Consider the following 21,215-nt stretch of genomic DNA (forward strand, 5'->3'; position numbering starts at 1 on the left):
TGAGCATCTTAGCAGAAAGAAGGATTGAGACTTAGCAAACCTGTTAAATCCAAATTATGGACTCTAAGTAGAAAGCAAAAAGGGGAAATGAAATTCTGAAAACACCCAACTTATGACATCTTCCTGAACTTATCTAAACCCTGATTAAAGACTCCCTCCATCTCTCCTAAAAGCACTGGAAGTGATGCTGCTGTAGGCTATGAAATGAGTGTTTGAGGTATCTCTTTCCCATCCCCTTGATGTTTATCACACTGCCATATGCACAGCTGATGCTCTGAAGGTCAAGCTGGGTTAGTGAAGCAATTCTTTAAGACATGTGCCAGAATACTTTAATTCTGACTGACTTTCATCTGATGAAAGTTTAGCCAGTAACTTTGGTGAAATTGCTCTGGCTTATAACTGTTGACGGTCAAGGCAATGCTATAGGTTACAGTGTACTGTTCCAAAGGTGGGGTGCGTCTGTCTTTTGCTTTCAGCCTGAACAACTGGTTTGCGTTGCTTTGCACTTTGTAGTGCAACTCTTCAGAGAAAAGGGGCTAGAAAGAGACTTTTCAAAAGCAAATGAAAATTGAGTCTCATTCAGGCTATGTGGACTGGGGAAGGATATGGGGAATTTTGTCCAATTCCAATTACGTCACATTATTTCTACACTGTACAGAAGGCTAATGATGATCTATATTGTCATACACCCGAATCAGAGTTTAATTATTAATAACAGATAGCTAAATTTTGGGGATACACAATAACTGCCCTTCAGGGGGCAATATTCCCAGTTCTATTCTGGCAATGGTAATTCTAAGTTAAGATATATTTCTAGAACACTTTTGTTATTGGACTTTTTCTATAGACATGATTGCTTCTAATTAGAAATTATTGGTTTAAATCTACTCCACATGGCCTTTCCTTTTAAGCAAGAAAATTAAACAGTGAATCTTCTCATCTGTCAATTTCTGTAAGCCCCCCTCCTGCCCCGCTTTTCCCCAATCACACACAGTAGTGGAGGTTCCCAGATTATTATAATCTTTTATAGCACTCACACATTTCTGTTCTCTGAAATGTAATAAAAGAGTTGTACTTGGCCATTCATCAAAATGTAGCAGTTCCATAAGGTATCAGCAGATGCTAAATATCAGTGCTCTGCAGGTAAAAGCACCAGAGAAGTTCATGGGCTCAAGACTCACGTATTGCAAGGGTTTAATCCAACACACTTGTACTCTCAAATGGATGAAATAAGCCTCAGGATATGAGCAGGCTGGAGTTCAAAGTAATTTTTATCCCTGTGTGGTTGTGGTAGAGCTGTGTTTGATAGGTATTCATATTAGAAAGCTTAAATCCATTGAGAGATATCTTAGGCAGAACTGCTTTAGCAGGAAATAAAACATCCATGTCCATATATCATGTGTGCATGTGCAAATAGGTTCATGTACATGTACTTGTACGATTAGCTTTGCTTTACGATTAGACCATATACTGTTTCTCCAAGTATATTATGCCATTGGATGTGTATTACCCATTTACATGTCATCAAAGCTTTTCAGGCATGTCTTTGCCCAAAACACCCTGACAAATAGAGCAAATAATAGCTATCTCAGCAGCAATGTATGTATATTGCTGTCTGCCCAATGCTCTTCCCCTCCACCCTGGTTATCTTGATAAAGGGGTTGTTCAGGAGCCTAGCCTTCATTTCTCCCCCAACAGCAAAAACTGCATGCACAACAAGCAGCAGACTGAAAAATTATGTTCACGCCTTGACCTTGAGACTTCCTGAACCAGTTTGGATTGGCTCTCCCTTTGAAACAACAGGTTTCTACAGGAAGTTCATAAATGGGCCCAAGTCACAGCAATTGACGTAGTTTTAATATTTTTAACTTGGTTCTTCAAGAACTACCTAAAATGGGCGGTGTTTCATGGACACAAAGAACTGGCCAGCTTTTCCAAGAGCAAACGTCAGCGTGCTGGGCGCAATGCAAACCGCTGAAAGCCGTGTGACTAATGGGCGGTCAGGCCCTGTTAACGCGGTTTCTGCTGAGCACTGCTCTGGGGATGTGGCTGCGCGTGTTGTGAAGCTGCACAGTGCTCCACCATGTTCCAGTGTCAGCACCACTGGGCCTCCCAACACTGTAGGCAGCCAGCATCTCCAAAGAGCTAAACCACAGGCCTGTGCCCCGGACCCCTCGGCTTCAGGCACGTTTGGATCCACAGCTTGAACGCTGATGCAATCTCCTTCCCCATGCCGTACTCGCCTCCCCCAACCCCGCCAACGCTCACCTCTCTCAGAAAGACAAAGCACTGTACACCATTCTCGTCTTAGAAATGGTTTGCAAGACTCATTCAGAGGTGTTAACGAAAAGTTCTTTTACTCCCCAGGTCTGAAATATTGAAAGAGGGATGTGTGAAATGCCCATGATTTGTTCCATTCACAGTGACAGGGGAGAGGACCAGAAAAAATAAACGTTGCAAAGAAACAGAAGTATTAAATCTTTAGGAGGAGAATGATGGATGAAAATGAACATGAAAACCTTGCTTTCAAGATATTTATCTTTTTCACACAGCTCTAACAAAATGCAACTGCATTAAAGACATTCCTTTGCATTCATTTGCTTTGCACCTTGTTTTCTCATTACCTGTTTAACATGAACTTAATGGAAAACACTCTTATTTACATCTCTGCACTCCACTGATTGTGTGCTATAATCTGACAACATATTCAAATTCAAATTCAAAGGTCTTGAGTGCATTGCTCCTATGTAACTAAGAAAAGGACATTTTCTTGTTTGCAAATAATCTAATGGAATGGGATGAAGGATTGTTATTAATGTTAGCAGTGCATATGATTTCAGACAGAGCTATTTAATTCATTTATAAATCAGCAGCTCTGTCAAAGGGCCATAATGATAGGCTTTAAAGCAACTTTTAAAATTAATTGCCTAGTCTGATTAGTTCATGATTTGGGATTTTCTGGTCTATACTTAACTGATGTACTTTGAAAGATAAATTATATATGTATTGCTGCTTTGAGAAATTGACAGGAATGAAAAAACGAAGCAGGACCCCTTCCAGCAAATAGGCTCTCTTTTCATTCATTAAGTCAGAAACCTTTCTTACTGAAGAACAAAGCAAGCTCTCCCCATTCCCCCAAGCCACAAAAATTAGATCCATTGGATAAACCAAATATTTTTAAATGTTCTTTGGTTTGTATCTGTAAACCATAGGATCCAGATCCACTGGACTTGCTAGTATACATTTACAAGGTAAAGAGTTAATTTGATGTCTTTTTTTTTTTTTTTTCCCCACTGGTAAAGGCTTATCTTGTATTCTTCCAATCTTTCTTGTAAGCATTTCCTGAGAGGGGGTATAAGCCAAGCAACATGGAGGATCTGCCTAAAATACCTAGCAGGGGAGGCCTTGCCTGTTTGGCCAAGGCTAGCAGGTCTTACAAAATAATTTATTACAGTACCTTTCTGTTTCCTGGTCTGTGGTTTGCTGCTTGTTCTCAAAGCCAGTGAAGCTGCTCATATCCACATAGCCGTCATTCTCATTAGCAGCAGATAATGCCCTGCTGGGATCTTCAAAAAACTCGGTAAAAGTTCCTGCTCTGGTGGATCTTCGAGGAGGAATTTGTATGTTTTCATAGTCAGAGCTCATAGCAGGAATGTTCTCATAGTCAGAGGTGTCAGCATTGGGAAAAGAAATGGACCTAGGTTTCGTTAATGGGAGTGGCATGAAAGGAGGTCTGGACCGATCCTCAAAGGACTCCACCCTTGACACACTCCTGCTGAAGGACTTGGGTGTTCCTTTTCTTTTACCATCCTTATAGAAAAGAACAGTTGAGGGAGACTCAGATGCACGGAGCTTCCCCACATGTGATTTTAGTTGAGGTGAGCTACTTAGGCTCCTCCTGTCCAGCTCCATCAGCCTCGGAGGCCCATGATAGCTAGACTCTGATGAGGACCTTGAAGAGGAAACATTAACATCTACATGGACTTTACTTTCAGTTTTCTTCTTGAATTTTAGAGTAAGGAACCTCTTAAAGGAAGATTTCTTTTTCTTGGAATACTTATCAGGTGAGTCATTCTCTATCAAAAGTGAGGGGGAACTTTTAGTGATTGGCTTTTTGGTGATGTAGGCAAGTTCAAAAGGAGGTGGTATATCAACAACTGAGGATGGAGTAGATATGCCACAAGATGAAAGATGATTTCTCTGTGAAAAACTACCTGAGGAACCATTGACACAAGGCAAAGACAAGTTGTCTTCTGTCCTTTTTATTCTACCATCATCCAGTACACAGCCATCACTTTCTCTGTAAACAGAGACAGGTATCTCTCTCCCTTCAACAGAATAAGATCGAGGATATAAAATGAAACGTCTTGACTTGGTTGGTAATGCCCTATTGGCTTCCATTGGTTTTCCTTCCGCTGAAAATAAATTATTGCTTAAATCTTCTGTCCCAGAGCCATTGCGAGAAGATGGTAAATCAGCTTCAGGTCCAGTTTCTTCTGGAACTGTTTCTGGAACATAGCCCGGCATTTTCCCAGAGAGCGACCGTGTTCTAGTGACAATGCTTTTACGGTCAATGGGCAGCAAGTTGTTTTCACCATCCATGCCTAATTCATCCCTTTTACTGTGATCAGCTCCTAAATCAGTCTGCCCATCATGAGCAATTTCATTTTCTGCAGGAAGCACATAAGGGTCATCAAGGGAATCACTGCTAGTTTCTCTTTCCTCTGATTTTTCAGGCACAATGACCACTTCAGGGACTGCTAGATTTTCATGCAAGACATGTTTGGTCCCACATTCTACATTCATTTTGCCATGCTTACAGACTTCTAACTCTTCCTCAAGTGGGACCTGTTGAGCTGGACTTGGGACACTTTCGCTCAGGCTGTTTGCTTCCACCTCATTGTCTTCAAGTCGCGTCTCATCTGACTTAGAGGCTTCCACAATACTTTCACTATGCTCTTCAACAGTCATATCTTCCAGCTCTGGCTCCATCCTTGGACTACTATGTAAACTGTCAGAGATCACACCGTCGTCATCCAGAGAGGTCCCTTCTGTTTGAAGATTCTCATCTGAATGTTCCATGGGTATTTCCTCACCACATTCATTCTCACAAGGAGCAATTTGACAGCCATCATCCATATTCTCTGCATTCACAGTTTCTTCTTCCCCTTTCCCAGAGTCTTTGCTTGCTTCACAGGCTACCTCTCTCTTCTCCTCACCTCTCCTCTCAGTGATCTGGCAGCCGTTGCTGGCATTTCCTGTGTTTGTATTATTGTGCTCATCTGGGGCTGCTTCCTCCTCTTCAGTTGCTGTTTGATGGATGGCCTCTCCTAAACCATTTCCAGCACTGGGTTCATCTTCACACAGTTCTAAGCCAGGAGCTGCTTCTTCACTGGCCTCATCAGGCAGCATCTCAGGGCTTGCACAGTCATAATTTTCTAACTCCCCTTCCATGTTCAAATCAAGCTCTGCATGCACACTGTGGTCACCATCATGTGCTAGACACCCATCTCCCTTTTCTAAAATTTCAGGCAGTTCCTCCTCCTCCTGCCCTGCCTTCTCACAACCTGGGATTGATTCATCTGCAGGTAGTGGCATTGCAATGGTATCTTTACAGATATCACCCATCAGTTCCTCATCTCTATTCAAACTGTTATCGCTGTCAGTCTTACAATCACTATTGTCCTTAACCAGTTCCAGGTTGTTAGAAGTTTCCTCCTTGTTTTTGGTTTCACTACAATCACCTACAATATCCTCATCTTCATCTGTATTCTTGGAAGCATCATTATCCCCATCAGGGGCATCTGAGGACTCCTCACAAAGTGCTTCGGACTGGTCACAGTCTCTGGTTGACTCTTCAGAGTCTGGTTCCATTGGTTCAGCAATATCTGAAGAGTTATGGTGCTCATCTTCGGTGACTTCTCGATTACTGGTATCCTCATCATTAGCAATGTTATCCTCTTCCTTCTCTACCTCTTCCAGAGTTTCTGAGACTTCATTTTCCACAGAGGAATCTAGGTTCTGATCATGCTCATGTTCCAAGTCATTACAGTCTTTGCTGGTCAGCTGAGCTTCAGGAACTACAATGTATTCATTATCTGCCTCAGATTCTGGGCAATCAGCATTGCATTGGTTTCCTTCATACAGCTCTCCATCCAGACATACCAGTTTCCCATTTGAGCATATATTTAAGTTATTGTTGGTATAAACACTGGATTTGCCCTCAGTGTCAGCTGAGAATTTTGGCTTGGGAGCAATAGGTGGTTTGGGACCCCTAGACATAGAGTTCGGGTTATGAAGAAGATCAGCCCTTGGCAGTGAAGGAGAAAATTTGGAGACAGCTACTGGAGAAAGATGACCGGTAATCTTTGGTTTTGGTGCTAGTGGTGGCTTTGTGATTTCTGGAGAAAAGAGAGAAAAGCCATGTTAGTCATCTTGGCTTCTTATTAAAGCCAGCAGAATATATCCTACAATAGACTTTATCTTATACCAGTGACTTCTAATGCAGAAGGAGTCCAGCCAATAAAAGGCTTAGCTCTGAAAAGAGAACTGAAGGAGCAAAGCATATGCACTGTGCCTCCGTGTGGCACTGTAGCCATTCCAGGGAACACAGTTTAAGGTCAAAACTGAACTGAACTAGATGCACACTGGTGGCCCTAGCACACTTGGGGAGAGAAAGATGTACAGCTGCAGAGCCAAGGGTGTATCATACACAGATACACACAGATGGGTAACACCTCCCGCACTCAGAAGTACTAATGACATTAGAGATCTTTCGATTCTGCCCCAGAAATCTGTTTGCCCTAGGATTAAGTATGAACACTTTGAGTCAATGATGCTGAAGTGTTTCACTGCAATGAAAGAAATGCCTTTCAGCCACACTAGCTGTTTTTACAACACAGTACAAACACTTTGTAGCAATTATGTTAATTTCAATATGTAGTTTGCTGAATTTCAGCATTGAAGAAAATCAGTTCTACCAACAGATCAAGGCTTAACTCAGCCCAGCCAAACTGAACACTTGGTGCCCAGACACATGGTCTTCCCATCTGCCATTACTATGGTAACAAAATATGGAGTTATATTTTGTTTGTCAAACAACATAATCATGAGGGATGGTTTGCTAAAAGCTAGCTTAATACTTTACATTGATTATGCAGCTGAGCTATAATGCACTGAATGAAATACTTCCAACCCAAAACGTGAAGAGAGTTACTGGTTTAAACTTAAGTTCAGTTTTCAGCGTACAGCTTCTTCAGTCCTTTCTTTAGTCAAAAGATCCTCCATCGTCCTGTAAATGCCAGGACCCCTTGCAGGTACAATCTTCTCTAAACATCAAAATATACTTTTAAAAAGTGAATTACCTTGCAAAATAAGGCCAGCCAGGGTCTCTAAACTGTTTCTAGTGGAAGTGCTGACACATGTGTAGAGGAATTCAGGCAGACTGACAATAAGCTAGATTGAAGCTAGATGAATTAAGTCATATATACGGCCGTTTTACTCACAGTACAGTTTACATGCCACAGCCATTTCCAGCTGTCTTGGTCCCGAAATTAATATTCTTCAAATAACTAAATGCATCACTGAAAGGCTGCATAAATAGGCAACAATAGGGATCCTCCCTCATGAGATTTTAGATGAAATGAAATATGTGGTGTGAAGAAGCCAGCACACCAAATGGTTACAGATGGTAATAAGTAAAGAGAAGGGTTTTGCTCTTACTAATGTTGCCTAGCCATCAATAGGCAATTACATGGTTAATCAATCAGAAATCTCTAATTCTTTTTATAATTTTAATTAACACATTTTAGTGGAAAAAGGGGAGCTCTCCATTGTAAGGAAAGCACAGGACAAACTATTTCACCATGAGAGAGACAGGAACAATTTTTTGTGTAAAATCTTCATGCCCTGCACACAGGAAATAAGGGAACAGCATCTCAAGAGACACCTTTTGGGACACGGTTCCTATGTGAAATCCTATCCTAAATTATGGTATAAGTTTCAGGAAGTGTAGCTACTGTGCTGTTATATTTTGAGTATTTTGGAATGCAGACTTTTGACATCTCGAAGTGAAGACAATTAAAATTCAGCTGTGCACCATACCGAGAATAAAGTAATACTGAATGCAAACTGCTTAAAAATGATTCTCTGATTGTTCTGGTATTTGGTGTCATGGTACTTTTCTTATTGTTATCTTAGTCCAACTGGAGTAATTTGTATTGAACTAAGACTGGCATATTTGTTTGGTTAGACTCTGGGAGAGGTAAGAGGCTGTTTCTTCTGATCTTCTTAACCTTGCTGAAATTTCTTCCAATACTCAGAAAGACGCTGACAATTTGGCTTTCTGATGTAGTCAGAAAACAGTCTTTCTAGAATTATGAGACACCAGAGGGATTTCATTTAAGTTAAAAACTGAGTCAGTGATCTCAGCTCAGCCCAGAAAGAGTGAAAAGTCTGTTCTAATCAGGTGCCTTATCGCATGTACTGATTAAGAATTATTCTGTATCTGGGTTTTTACCTGATCCAGCTTCATGTGTGGGAGGCTTACAACAACTTGTGGAAAAGGAAGGAGAGAGAACTGTGTATTCACCAGTCTCCAGTGCTGTAGTGTGTACTCGTTTCACAGTATCCACTGTGGCTTTGAGCTGCACAGCATCTAATTACTGAAATCACAGAATGGGTAGCTAATCTTTCCCTCCAGATTATTTCAGAAACATTATGTGCCAAACACTTCACTATTGCTGAAGTAGCATTGCTTCTGTTGCAGCCAGCAGCAAGCCTGCAGCAGCTGAAGGCTGCAGAGTGCTGAAAACTCTTGCCAGTTAAAAACAGGAAGGGAACAGAGGTGTGTTTAGTATCTTGTAAGCCTCGATCCCCAGCCAGATCTACCTTTTGTATTTTTAAATCAGTTATTGCAACGCCTCAACATCCTAAACTAACTTTCTGGTAGCAAAATGCATGGAATTTTTATTAGCTAAAACTGAGTCCTTACACCTTTCCCACCAGAAATCATCAATGGGCCCTTTACCACCATAATGAGGCATTTTTAGGACTAACTCCAAGCAAGAAACATCACTTTGGAGGTATTATACCACTGCCTGCAGTGTCTGGCTTTTCCTAGGAATGTCTATTCAAGAGCAGGACACAAATATACCTACTCCATTCCTGGGATGTGACAAGGCTTGAGCATAGCCTCTGCGTTCTCATCCTTGTTCTTGTCAGACAGAGTGTCTGTACTGAAACACTGAGTAATGAGAAAAAAAACTGGACTGTAGAGAATGCCAGGATCTGCCAAGCTTTGTCTTATAAACAAATTTGAAATAATGTAATGAACTCATTTCCTTTATGTAAAATAACCATGCAGACGTCCACTTAAAAAAAAAAAAAAAAAGCTTAAACACAGTTACCGACTTCTCCTCCAGTGATAATTTTCTACAGCAAAAAAAATCAAGTCATCTTGAGTTTTTCCTTCTGCTACCTTCAGTAACATTGCTAGTGTAAGAGAACTTACGGTAATGGACCCTGTTCATAGTATGGTAATAATAGGCATTGTGATGTCCTACTCTTACCCACTTGTGCCAGCTACTGGTCACTACTGATTCCTTCCATAGTTTTTTCTTAACTGCTCTGTGTGTTGCTCTTGCCTTCCAGGAGGCTCCTTAAAGAATTTTCTTTTTTTTTTTTTTGAGCTGGGGGGAGGCAGTGGGAGGAGTACAAGTGTTTGTTTAAAAAATAACTCAAACAATTACTGAAAAGAAAGCACCACTGTTTGCCTTTTATCACAGCAATTTTATTCTGCTTCAATTTCTGCTTCCTTTGCTGTCTGAGCCACTTGAAAGGTTCTGGCTGTAACTTCTAAATGGACACAAAACAACATTGCACCATAAGGAATGTGTATGTTCACAAATAATTGTGCATGTTTATTTTAGGATGTGTTTTATGTTGGAGGCAGACACACCCACCTTGTGCTTAAAAGGAAACTCTTGGGGAATAGGAATTTCTTTAGCCTGCTCCTCCCCTTATTGTTCTATGCTTCCTTGTACTGACAAGGACCGCTTCCTCTCCTTACCCACCTTCCTTCAGGCAAACCTGCACTTCAGCATGGTTTCATTCCTGCCATGGCCCATATGAAATTACATTACTCTCCTCCCCTCCAAGTTTCTAAGCAGTGAACAGTAGCCTAGCAGCTCTCCTGGAATGGCAGCCAACCCATACCCAGCCTTCACTGTTCAAGTGTTTCTTTGAAACAATAAACATTTTATAGTGGGGTATTGCCTGAAACAGTGCAACTACCCACTTTCAAATTTCTCCAGATTTAGGAATTAGCCTAGAATTTAATTAAGGCTTATAACGGACCATATCTACCACCACCACCACCCCCCCATCAAGCAGCTGGTTTTGGGGTGAAGACCTAATTAAACGCTGAGGTTTCACATTTGCAGGGATATTTGTAGATATGTCCCCGGTCCATGGTCTGTGATGGTGGCCCCAGAAATTACTTAGCTCCACAGTGCAGATGCTAGTTCCAGCCTTAGCTGGTGCCAGAGTCCAGTTGAGGCGTCTCTTAAGATGCTGAAAGTAGCTCTTTCTGACCAACAAACTTTTGTGGACCTGTTTTCTTCATGCCTTTGGCATTAATTCAGCTCAGATATATGTTAAAATGGGAGAGACATTGAGGGCAGAGGACAGAAATGCACTACGTAGTTCAGGGATCTGCAGAGCTTTTGGATGGAGGTGGAGGGATGACATAGCAACAGTGGGATGAGACTGCACCAAGCCTAGCATCCCAGTGGAAACCAGTGCACACAAGTCCTGTCTGTCACTGCTTCTGCCCAGGAAGAAGGGGCTGAAATCCACAGATCAAAAGTGCCTGAGAAACAGGAGGTAGAGGGAGAATATCCAGACAAGGGCATCAGCCTCATTCAGCTCTGATCAGGAGCTGTATAATTTCACTCAGCTATATTAGAATAAGGTTAAAACTTGTCTTCGAGAAGGCTTTGGTCTGAAGTCAGCAAAAGGTGGACTGTATACCTTAGTATCATCCTTATCTTATTCCTGTAATGAATTGCTCATTTTTAAAATAAAGCCCTTACTTCCAGTTAGTGCTGCCTGGCTTCTATCTCCAGCTTCTGTCTCCAGCATTTGTTATTGTTTCTTCCACCGGGTTAAAGACCCTTTCATTATTCAGTATTTCTCTACAGAAAACATATACTTCCCTACGGCTATGTCTTGGTACATTCTTATTTTTGGTAAACTGAACAAATGAACTCATTAAATCTTTGCAGTTGGACAGTTTTGCCTTTCCTGAAGTCTTTTATTTTGGATTTTTTCTCCGCCATTTCCAATTTTCCAATAGCCCCTATCCAATACATGGGGCAGACCTATGGGAAGAATTCCACAGTGGGTGCTGATGATGCTGTCTACAGAGTTCAGTGCTTTCTTAGACCCAGTTCTCACTAGTCTCCAGTAGCTTGTTACTGTATCAGGTTGACTTGCTTGTCCATTATGACCTCTAAATTGTTCCCAAGGCTGCATTGCCCATTCATTGTCTCTAAACTAATAGCTTTGTAATATGCATTAAGTGTAATTTGTTTGAATGCATCCAACTTAATGATCAAGATCTGTTTATATAACTGCCCTGCCTATTTTGTTAATTACCCTTTCACCAATCTTTACATCATAAAGTGAACTTTGTCATCAAATACTTTTATATTGGCTTTCCTAACAAGGAAAATGTTGGACAGTATTAACATAATCCTGATTCCAGCACTACGCATACCACCATTTGATAATGTTACAGAGATAACTACTACAGAGATTTGCTACTGCCAATTAGCCAGTCCTCAGTCTAATTAACCCAGAGTTTATTTCTGTTATAGAACTGCTTTTCTCTTAAATCAGAATGCTCTACTAAAATACCACACAGACACCAATGTATGTCTTTGCATCTATACAGTCGCCTTTATCAAGCAAATCTGTAACTTCTTCCAAAGACTGGGATCAAATTCCCCATTTGAAGCAAGCAAAGTCCCACTATTGAGGAAATGAGAATAAGCAACCTTAATAGCAGCAGTAAATACAGGAATTCATTTACATGTCACTTGCCAAGACACTATTATAGACATAAAAATTATTCAGACTACGAAGGATAGAAGTTATTTCATGGTATCATCTCTATTTTATGAACTAGGCAATGACACAAAACAACAAAGACCGCATCCTATACCAGCAGCCATCATGCTCACACTCCCTCTCACATCAGAGCATGGCAGTGCTGTCTGAGAGCTCACACCGTTGACAAAAGCGTGTGCCAAGTACTGCATAAACCCAGAAACTCATGGAAACAGTGTGACTGCCATCATAGGCAGAAGTTTCCAGACCTCAGCCACCAAAACACCACCAAGTTCTTACAAAGCAGGACAGAGAGGAAATTCTGTACCTGCATCTATTTCAGCTTGTCTAATACATGGGTTTATATTTTGACCATGGTGCTTACTCCTTAGAGAAGAAACTGTTCTGAGAGAATGGCAGACACAGCTTCCTATCAAAATAACACATGGAGCATCACTGTAAGTGAAATGGACTTCGCAGACAAAGAGCTGTTTTTGGACCTGGCCAGAACATGGGCACCAACTGCTATAGTAATGCTGCCAGGAATGTAAGGCAAGCCAAGCACAGCGTCCCCTAAAACTCACTGACTGCATTTCCAGTACAGGAAGCTGTAGGTTCCAACCTGTAATTACAATTCCACCAAGTCAGATGGTGAGGGTGTGTTTAAGCGGCCTATGTAGATAAGCCATGTTAATGTCATTCTGAATTAAGTACCCAGCATAAGCTGTGTAACCTGCTTCAGTATGTTGGAGATTAAATAGATGAGGTAGCATCATTTACAAGGAAAGTATAATCCCTTTGAGGGGTTCAACTCATAAAACACCAGTGCTGTCACTGGTAGGACCCCAGAATGTACTGTAAATAACTGAGATGGCATTAATTCTGCAATATTCACTGCAAAGGTAGTTCTCTGTTTTACAGCATGTAAATGCATCACTTATTTCACACCATCAGAGGAAAGTCTGAAATGACAAAAGTTACCTAAGAAGTGAAAACAGTTGTATGGGAGTCGCTTGAAATGGAAAAGGTATTTAGACTAGGATTTTCTAATGACATGGGAGTGCAAGTCTTCCTTTCAAATGGGGCCTCAGTCCAGATTTAGGTATCAGCTCCCACTTTGACTTCAACAGGAATTAGATACCTAAAAGTGTCTTCTGAGAACTGGGGCTTTAGGCATTTGGGATCTGAGGTCCTGTTCAATGCCAGCAGGTCACTGGCTCCTAAATGCCTCAGACATCTATGAAAATGGTATTTCAGCTTCTGCCTAAGTCTGATACTTTTGAAAAACATCTATCCTTTCTTATCAGTGTATGTTCTTCAAATGTGTAATCAGAAGTACTCTGTAATAGCAAGAAGGCTCCACTAGTGTGAAGACAGACCTATAGTCAGTAGTAACTGTCCCATGGGAATTTTGTCTTCTTACAAATCTTAATTGAAATATTAACAGCTGGGCTGTCAGAGTACATCCCTCTCTGCAGAAATAAAATGCTGTTCTATACAGTTACTGGAATCCATCCTCTATGATTAGATCAATGCATTATGACTCTGGGATATCAGATCAATAGCTTACAAATTTCTCTTACAAATGTAACTTTATTGCAGCCATCTGTAAATGTTCTATTGTGAACAGCATAACATCCCACAGAGAAACACTGCTGGGGAAGGGGAAAAATCTAAAGACAATATAGTCAGAAAAGGATGAATTTCAACACCAAAAAATCTTGATCCTGAAAATTCTCCGGCATTCTCACAGTCTCTAGCAGACTGCACATACAAGTCTTGGGTAGGGCTGGGGGGCCTGACTATGAAGAACCACATGTACATGACAATTAGATAATCTTTGTTCTAAACTACTGGCATATATTTCTTTTTAATGTAACTGTAGGTGTTTGTGATGCTCCCAGTTTGGCTGTGATTTCACAACAGGAAGTTCATGCTGCAGCAGGCAGCTTATATTCACCTGTTGTTTCATATATTGCTTTCTAGGAGCCGATGATGATGTTGGTTAAAATTCTCCGACAGGTACATATGGCAGCTTTTCCTATATTACTTTCAGTAGCGTCTGAAACAATATATAGTCTGCTTACACCTCCGAACAATCTGGAGTCTAACATCTGTACATTCTTCCTATGGGCATCATCATTTCAGCACCTGGCAAACAAATCGGTACTTAGAAGCTGGAAGGTTCTATGCATGAGGCTGGGAGATGGGGGTCTGTCTCTTGTCTCTTACCACAGATTTCCTGTGACCTTGGGTGGATTGCTTCATCTTTCTTTCCATATCAGTTCCGCATCTCTGAAGATAATCCATATCCCCCTTCCTGTTTTCTGTCTGTCGTTATGCTAACTTCTGTGGGATCAAGGCTGCCATATATGCCTGCACATACAACTCTGCTTACTGGTGCTATGCATTACTTACTGTAACACAAAGACCGCTAATGCTGGTCCCTGAGTTGTGCCAGTTAATAAATGCCCCTCTCCTTCAGATTCAGTAGGAAGTTCTGCTTTGCACTGATGGGAGAGACATTCCTTGCATTGTGTGAATGTAGAAAACAAAGGCTGAGAAGGGATATGAGCACTCTATAAATACAACGTGGAGGTAAACACCAGAGGAGGAAAAGAACTATTTTTAAGCAAAGGGACAATGTAATCAGAAGAATAAATGGTGATGAATCTGGTCTGGAAACTAGAAGAACTAGCAATGGTAAGAGGTTCTCAGTTTTGTGAGAGGAATTGCAGGAGAGCTACCTAAAAAGTTTTGGCTTAAGATTAATTAATTTGATTAATTAATAAAAGGAGCAATATAGAATCATAGAATCATTTAGATTTGAAAAGACCTTTAAGATCATCCAGTCCAACCAGTAACCTAACACTACCAAGTCCACCACTAAACCAATTTAGGGGAGAGTAATAATTTCATGTTTCCTGGCTTGGTGGCTGGATTATTTTTTAATGAAAGTAAAAACTAGGAATCATTAAGGTTGGAAAGGACCTCTGAAATCATCAGCCCAACCGTCAACCCAACACCCCCATGCCCACTAAACCATGTCCCAAAATGCCACGTCTACCCGTTTTTTGAACACTATGATCCTGTGTTCTGTAACAACGAGCACTGCTTTTGGTAATGAAGATAGTCCCGTTCAGTCCTACATTCCTGAAAAAACTGCTAATAAAATGTAAGTCTTTACAAATGGATGCATCTGATAGTCCTTACACAGCTCTTCCACTGACAACAGGATCAGATTGGAGCAGGTCTGTTTTAAACAATGGAGAGATGAAGAAAGAGAGGTTGAAGCATCACGGCTAAAACAAATTTTGGCTGGCTCACTTAACTTTCAGATGAGCTTGTCTCCTGGGAGGGACAGAGTCCAGTTCAGAGAGGATCAGAAAATAGAATGGAAGGGTCACCACTTTTAGGGTAGGAGGACAGTGTCTCACTCCCCCACTCCAAGGGGAAAGAGAAGCTTTTGCTTTAAACTCAGAGGAGTGGTATGACATGCCCATACAACAGCAGAGGGCTGGGTTTGACCTAAAAGATCCTTTCCAATCCAATGTTCCTGTGCTTTGGCAAACAATGATTCACAGTTTCCCAACACATGACAGTTGCAGGGCAAGGTATCTAGTGGTGAAATCTCTGGGCTTCAGGATGTACCCATGCAAGTGAGATACCCAGCAACATTCACCTTCTGGGACAAGGAAACACGGTGGAAAATGTTAGGGCTAATACAAAGGGACTGTTTCTCTTCCTCTTTAATTCTAGATGCAGCATTAGATTTTTCTAAATAAGTCCAGAGTTAGTAATAATTGTTTCCTGGATTGTTATGGGGGTTTATTTGGTTGGTTTGTTTTTTGATTGGGTTTTGTTTTTTTTTTTAAACGCACATGCCTCGTCCCTGAAAATCAGAAAGTGTTGGTGGAGAATTTAAAGTTTGCCCCAATTTTCCAGTGACTTCTTTCAATGTTTAACTGTTGAACCTCTTGTCTTTAATATCGGTTCCTTTCTCATCCTGTCTCTTTCACCTTCCCAGTTTCCATCAAGGAAAAATTCTGGGAAGTTAACAGAAGCAAAGAGGAAGGGTTTGGGTTTGCCTTGGAGAGAAAATTCTGCAAAAAACATTACCTCCCCAAAAAACAGACTTTGGGAAAGAAAGTCACAGCAGATTTCCTAGGGGCTTTGTGAAGGCTTGAGCGTGTCGGAGGGAAGAGTGGGCGCGGAGCCCCGTCCCTCGGCAGGCGCTGCCCTCCCGCTCTGCCAGTCCGGTTGTCCCCGGACCCCCCCGCCTGGCCCGGGCTCGCTGCTCGCCGCCGTCCCGGCGGGGCAGCGGTGGGGCCCGCACAGCCCGGGGGTGCGCCGTGCCCCGCGGGGAGCCAGGGAGCACCTGCGGGGCGGGGGGGGAGAGGAGAGGAGAGGGAGAGGGGAGCAGAGGGGAGCAGAGCCAGCCCTGGACGGAGGCTGCCCGGAGGAGAGGTGCCAGCCCCGGTGGCGCGGCCCGGGAGCTGCCGGCCCCGAAGGAGGGATGCCCGGGCGGTGGGGAGGTGTGTGCACGCCCCGGAGGAGCGGTGCCCGGACGGCGGCGGGGGGGGGGGGGGGAGAGGGTGCCATCCCGGTGGTATTGGCCCCGGAGGCGGGGTGTGCCGGCCCGAGGGAAGGAGAGTGCCGGTACCGGAGGAAGGAAGCCCGCCCGGCGTTTGCCGGCCCCGGGGAAAAGATGTCCGGAGGCGGAGAGCCATCCCGGCGGGCCCGCGCACTTACCGGCGTTGTTCATCTTCCACCGCAACTTTGCTCGCTGGCTGCCCCGGGCGGCTCAGAGCATGGTCCCGGGGGCCGCCGCCGCCCTCGCCCCTCGCGGACGCGCCCGGCCCTACGGCCCCTCCGGGGGCGCGGGAGCGCAGGCGGGGCAGCCGGAGCCGGAGCGGCGGGGCTGGGCGGGCGGCGGGGCCGGCTCGGGGGCGGTCAGCGCCGCGCGCCTCCGCCCTGCCCCGCGCGCGGCCCGTCGGGGGCGGTGGCGGCGGCCGGGGCCCGCACGGCCGGCGGCGCGCGGGGCTGGGCCGGGCGGGGCCGGGCGGGGCCGGGCGGGGCCGGGGCGGGCGGGGCCGGGGCCGGGGCGGCCCCGCGCAGGCATCCCCCGCCGCGCAGCGAGGCCGGTGGCTCCCGCGGGGCGCGGGGGGGGGGGGGGACGGGTGCCCAAGGGCGCGAACATTTAAAGGCGCAGCGGGTTGCCCTGTCCTCCGTCCCCCCTTCCGCGTGCCCCCGCTCCCTTTCCACCGCCCGTGGTCCCTCTTTGCACCCTCATTGGTCCCCCATCCCCCTCCCGCCGCCTCCCCTCCCTCCCTCCGTATCTCCTCCACCCCCCCTCCCTCCTTCCGACCCCTCCATCCATCCTTTCCCCCCCTTCATCCTTGTCCTCCCGTCCGTCCTTCCCTCCTCTCCCTCCTTTCCCCCCTCCATCCATCCTCCCCAATCCACTCACACCACCCCCCCGTGGGACACGACCGCCCCAGCCTCCGAGCCCCCAGGCAACGAGGCTCGGGGAAGCCCCCCCCCCCCGCCCCCAGCCCCGCCCCGCCCCGCCCCGGGCGTTTTCCCCTGGCCCGGAGCATCCCTGCGGAGCCGACAGCACCTGCTGCTGGAAGCGGTGCCTGAGTGCAGGGAAGCCGCGGACGGTCCCTGCACGCCAACCACGCTTGCTCCGAGCAGTTTCAGCCAGCTCCAGGCTGCTGTCTTCTCCCCGCTCCCGCTCCGCAGCCCCTGGCTCAAGGCACTCAACGCGGGCGTCCTGTGGCTGGGCCCCTCTCCCCGCTGTCGGGCTGGCAGCAGCGCTGAGCCCCAGACAAGCACGGATCGCCCCCCTCCTCTCAATGGAGCCATAATGTAGCCCCGCTCCCTTTCCCCGTGGAGCTGGTATTGTTCACGCAAGAAAGCGCAACTTTGCACATTTCCCTCCCCTGGCAAAGAAACCCCAGGAGGGCTGAGCTGACCCCCAGGGTCTCTTCCCTCGCCGGGGAGGGGCCATTCCTCGCCAGGGCAGGACGGTGTAGCCATCCCGGAGCCCTGCGTGCCAGCAGGCTGGGGAGGGGGAGAAGCAGCACATTGTACCTGCCCAGTGTCCAGGCTGGGGGGTGTGTGAAGCAGTCAGGTCCTGCTTTGACATTTTGAATCCCACAGAAATCATGACTATTGCTAACACCATTCAGAGCAACTTCATTTTAGACGCTGTTAGTTCTGCTTTTGCAAAGTACCTAATAACTAACATCATCCTGCTGGCAGATGCTCTGTAGTATAGTCAAAGCTCTTTTTCCTGACCTTTCAATGCTGTCTCACTGTGACTGATGGGCTGCAGAGTGCCTTGCACATTAGTGCACAGACTTCTGAAGAGAGAAAGCAAGCAGTGAGGGAACTGGGAATTAAACCGTTCTTTCTGTGGGCTTGAGTCTCTCCCACTGAGGCTGATGTCCAGGAATGCTGGGCTCTGGTTCTCTAGGGGACCCTGGTTGTATCACTATACCTCCGAACAAGCATTTGCAATCCTGTATGGTTTTGGAGACACATAAATTCACGGTACCAGCTCTTTCATTACTACTCTGACTGACATAGATGAGGAGATGGAAAGGCCTGTGTATTCCCTCATAGCGTAACACGCCTGGTGTGCGCCCTGGTGCATGGAATGAAATGGGTTTCCCTGGCCCACCTATGGCCAGCAGTCATCTGGCCTTCTCCCATCTTCATGTACTCGTCCCCGATTTATTCTTTGCACCTGCAGCCTCGATGTCTGTGTCAGTCAATACAAATAACTTATGTCAATAGAAAGCATCATCTGAAGCGGCTTCAGGAATACCGATTTAGGGTCTTGCAAAGTGTGGGAAAAAGTTTATGTGACACAATGAAAAAGAAAGCTCAAGTAAAAAAATCAAGCACAGTACAGGTGATTTGGAAAAATTTCCTTAAATATGTTTTCCAGGAGAATAACTTTTTGGTTAAACAGCTGCAAAACACTAATGCAGTAGGGGAGGGGGCAGCAGGAAGGAAAGAAACATGTTTTCATGGAAGAACTGAGAATGTGGGCTGCAGAATTTGCAGGATTTTCCTAATGACACAGTCTAGGTAGCAGAGTTTTCTCATACCTAGATACATAATGGAAAAGTGTTGGTTAAGTATGTTACTAGCAAACCAAAGCCTTTGTAAAAGTGATTCTGCAAATAGACCAGGTGGTCTTGTAGTTGCTGTGCTATTTCTAATGCGCGCTTCACTCAAAATCCTTTTTCGTCTGCTGTAGGGCAAAGAACTATGATACTTCATAGGTTTTGATCCAAACGACCAATCTGTAAAAAATTCCATGGAGCAAAGAATGACTCTTTTCTCTCTCCTGTTTTCTGTGAAAGGAGCTAAACACTCCAGCAGAACCCTGTACTTAACGACAAGGGGACAACTCCTGCTCCTACGTTATGCCGGTAGCTTGGAGTCTGGCTGAGGGGCAGGCATTACCCGTGATTAGTTTTGTGACCTAGCTCTGGAAAGGGTGAGTGCTTCTCACAAGTTCCTGTCTGCCTGTTCTCAAATCTGCTTCCTGCCGCAAAGGGCAGGCTGCCAGGGCACCTCCAGCAGTCGCTGAATCCTCTCTTTCATCAGAACATGATTGGTTTGAACTTTGAACTGGTTTGTGTTGGTCAAAAATGCAACACGCACTGCTACAAGATACTGCGCTGTTCACCAAGGAATGTATTCCTGAGCAGTTCAGACTAATTGTGGACCCCAAGGACTCTGCTGCATGGGCAATTAAGCTACAGTTTGGGTGCAACAGGGAAAAAGAAACAAACATCTGTGCAGTGATCACTATCTTAAAAAAAAAATCGAAAGTATATTTAGTAAGCAGAAGGCTTATATTCTCTTTATTGTCAGTCTAAAAGACAATCCAGGGTATAATTTCCTCTGTTGAAATGATGAAAAGCTTTAGGAGCTTTATAGCTAAATGCAAATAAGAACCATAAAAGAACTGCTTGAATTTGTCAGTTTATCCTCTAACCCTCTTCAAAAATAATGGGGAATGATCTGTATTACAAATGGAAGAATGGGAAGGTGAATGCATATGAACATGTTCAGGAGGTGCTGAAGGGTCAAATCAAACTTTTGCAGCCAAAGGAGGAATCTCCACTTTTGCAAGCGTATACTGCAATGAAGACTATTGAAGGGTGGAGGCCACACCACGTAAAACACTCCTTGAAGCAAGGAGAGTTCTGCACAGAGGAATCATCTTCCCCAGGGAGAATCCGTGACTTAATTGACTAGAAGTGAAATCAACACATCTTTTTTCATTACTCAATTACTGAAATAAATGAAGCATATGTTTTTTAAATAATTCCAACCAACTTTTAATAAGAAGATGACTTTTAACAAAGGGTTTCCTTCAAAACATAATCCAACTATCCATTTAATAAGCTTAATGAATTTTAAAACTCAGGTGAACATTCTAGGCTTATAGGTTCCCATCCAGCAGATGTTTAAGTACATGCTTAAGTCTGAGCAAGTGCATTATCTGTTTTAAGTAGGGCTACTCCACATACTTAAGTGCCCTATTAGATCACAGCTATCTGGCATGTTGGAGTCTTATTTTTAATCATTGTAACATAAACTAGCACTCTGGTTTGCCATTTTAATGAAGCTCTAGAGACTGTCTATCATACTACACTACCTGCGCATCCTAATTGTTATTTTTAAGCCTCTTTCTGTTATTATGTAGAGGTGTTCTTCAAGATGAGGTCTGCTTCATTGTAAGCAGTTTTTCAGGGCATTTTTCATGATCTTTCACACTGCTATCTCTTCTTCATTAGGGTCTATATGTTTGGGTTTGGGGTTTGGGGGTTTCTTTTTCACTGTTTTGGTGTCAGTGCCCTTACTAAAAGGAATTTTCTGGCATCAAACTAAGAATACAGTACTGGGGGGGGGGTTGAACTAAACTTCCTACTTCCTAGTAGGTTCAATTTCAGAAACCAACATTGCCTTATAAATGTTTACATGCATCTGGTCTTAGTTGCCTGAGAAAACACCTATTTTCATGTTATTTTGGTATTTCCTGGTGCCTTGTAGCTTGTAGCATGCCACCCGGGAAA

General features: G+C 44.3%; 1 protein-coding gene across 1 annotated transcript in view; it reads right to left on the reverse strand.

Moving 5' to 3' along the window:
* FGD5 (FYVE, RhoGEF and PH domain containing 5) overlaps positions 1 to 6,297 on the reverse strand; it is a 96,759-nt gene extending 90,462 nt beyond the window's left edge. Inside the window, exon 1 of the mRNA XM_075714408.1 lies at positions 3,458 to 6,297. Coding sequence (XP_075570523.1) covers positions 3,458 to 6,282 — 2,825 coding nt within the window. The 5' untranslated portion in view covers positions 6,283 to 6,297. The remainder of the gene's footprint in view (positions 1 to 3,457) is intronic.
* Between the last annotated feature and the right edge of the window lie 14,918 nt (positions 6,298 to 21,215).

Source organism: Pelecanus crispus, chromosome 7 (assembly GCF_030463565.1).
Source record: "Pelecanus crispus isolate bPelCri1 chromosome 7, bPelCri1.pri, whole genome shotgun sequence".
Classification (NCBI taxonomy): Eukaryota; Metazoa; Chordata; class Aves; order Pelecaniformes; family Pelecanidae; genus Pelecanus; species Pelecanus crispus.